The 281-nt window shown below is 60.9% G+C and overlaps 1 protein-coding gene across 1 annotated transcript in view; it reads right to left on the bottom strand.

Annotated features, from left to right (window-relative positions):
• Positions 1–6: 6 nt before the first annotated feature.
• Positions 7–281, bottom strand: part of LOC119586454 (CD59 glycoprotein-like) — a 93,129-nt gene continuing 92,854 nt past the window's right edge. Inside the window, exon 4 of the mRNA XM_037935186.1 lies at positions 7–271. Coding sequence (XP_037791114.1) covers positions 117–271 — 155 coding nt within the window. The 3' untranslated portion in view covers positions 7–116. The remainder of the gene's footprint in view (positions 272–281) is intronic.

Raw genomic sequence — 281 nt, 5'->3', positions numbered from 1 at the left:
CTCCAACAGTCACAGTTACGGCGAAATAGAGACAGCAGATAAGCAGGAGTTTAGAAGCAGTCACGACGCCAAACAGCAGCAGCAAGAGAGCCGGAGGAAGCAGGAGGCAGCGGAGATCAGCAGTGTGTCAGCAGACCTCGGGTGGCGGTGACGAGAGCAGCAGGAAGCATCACGAGCAGGAGGGAGCCGGGGGTCAGGTGTCGCCCGCCGTTGCAGTTGTCTTCTCCGCAGCAGTTGACGGCCTTGTAGCGGTTCTTGAGCTCCGTGTCGCCTGGGGGGGG

This window comes from Penaeus monodon, chromosome 21, assembly GCF_015228065.2.
Source record: "Penaeus monodon isolate SGIC_2016 chromosome 21, NSTDA_Pmon_1, whole genome shotgun sequence".
In the NCBI taxonomy this organism is placed as follows: domain Eukaryota; kingdom Metazoa; phylum Arthropoda; class Malacostraca; order Decapoda; family Penaeidae; genus Penaeus; species Penaeus monodon.
This window is presented reverse-complemented; position numbering and strand designations above follow the sequence as displayed.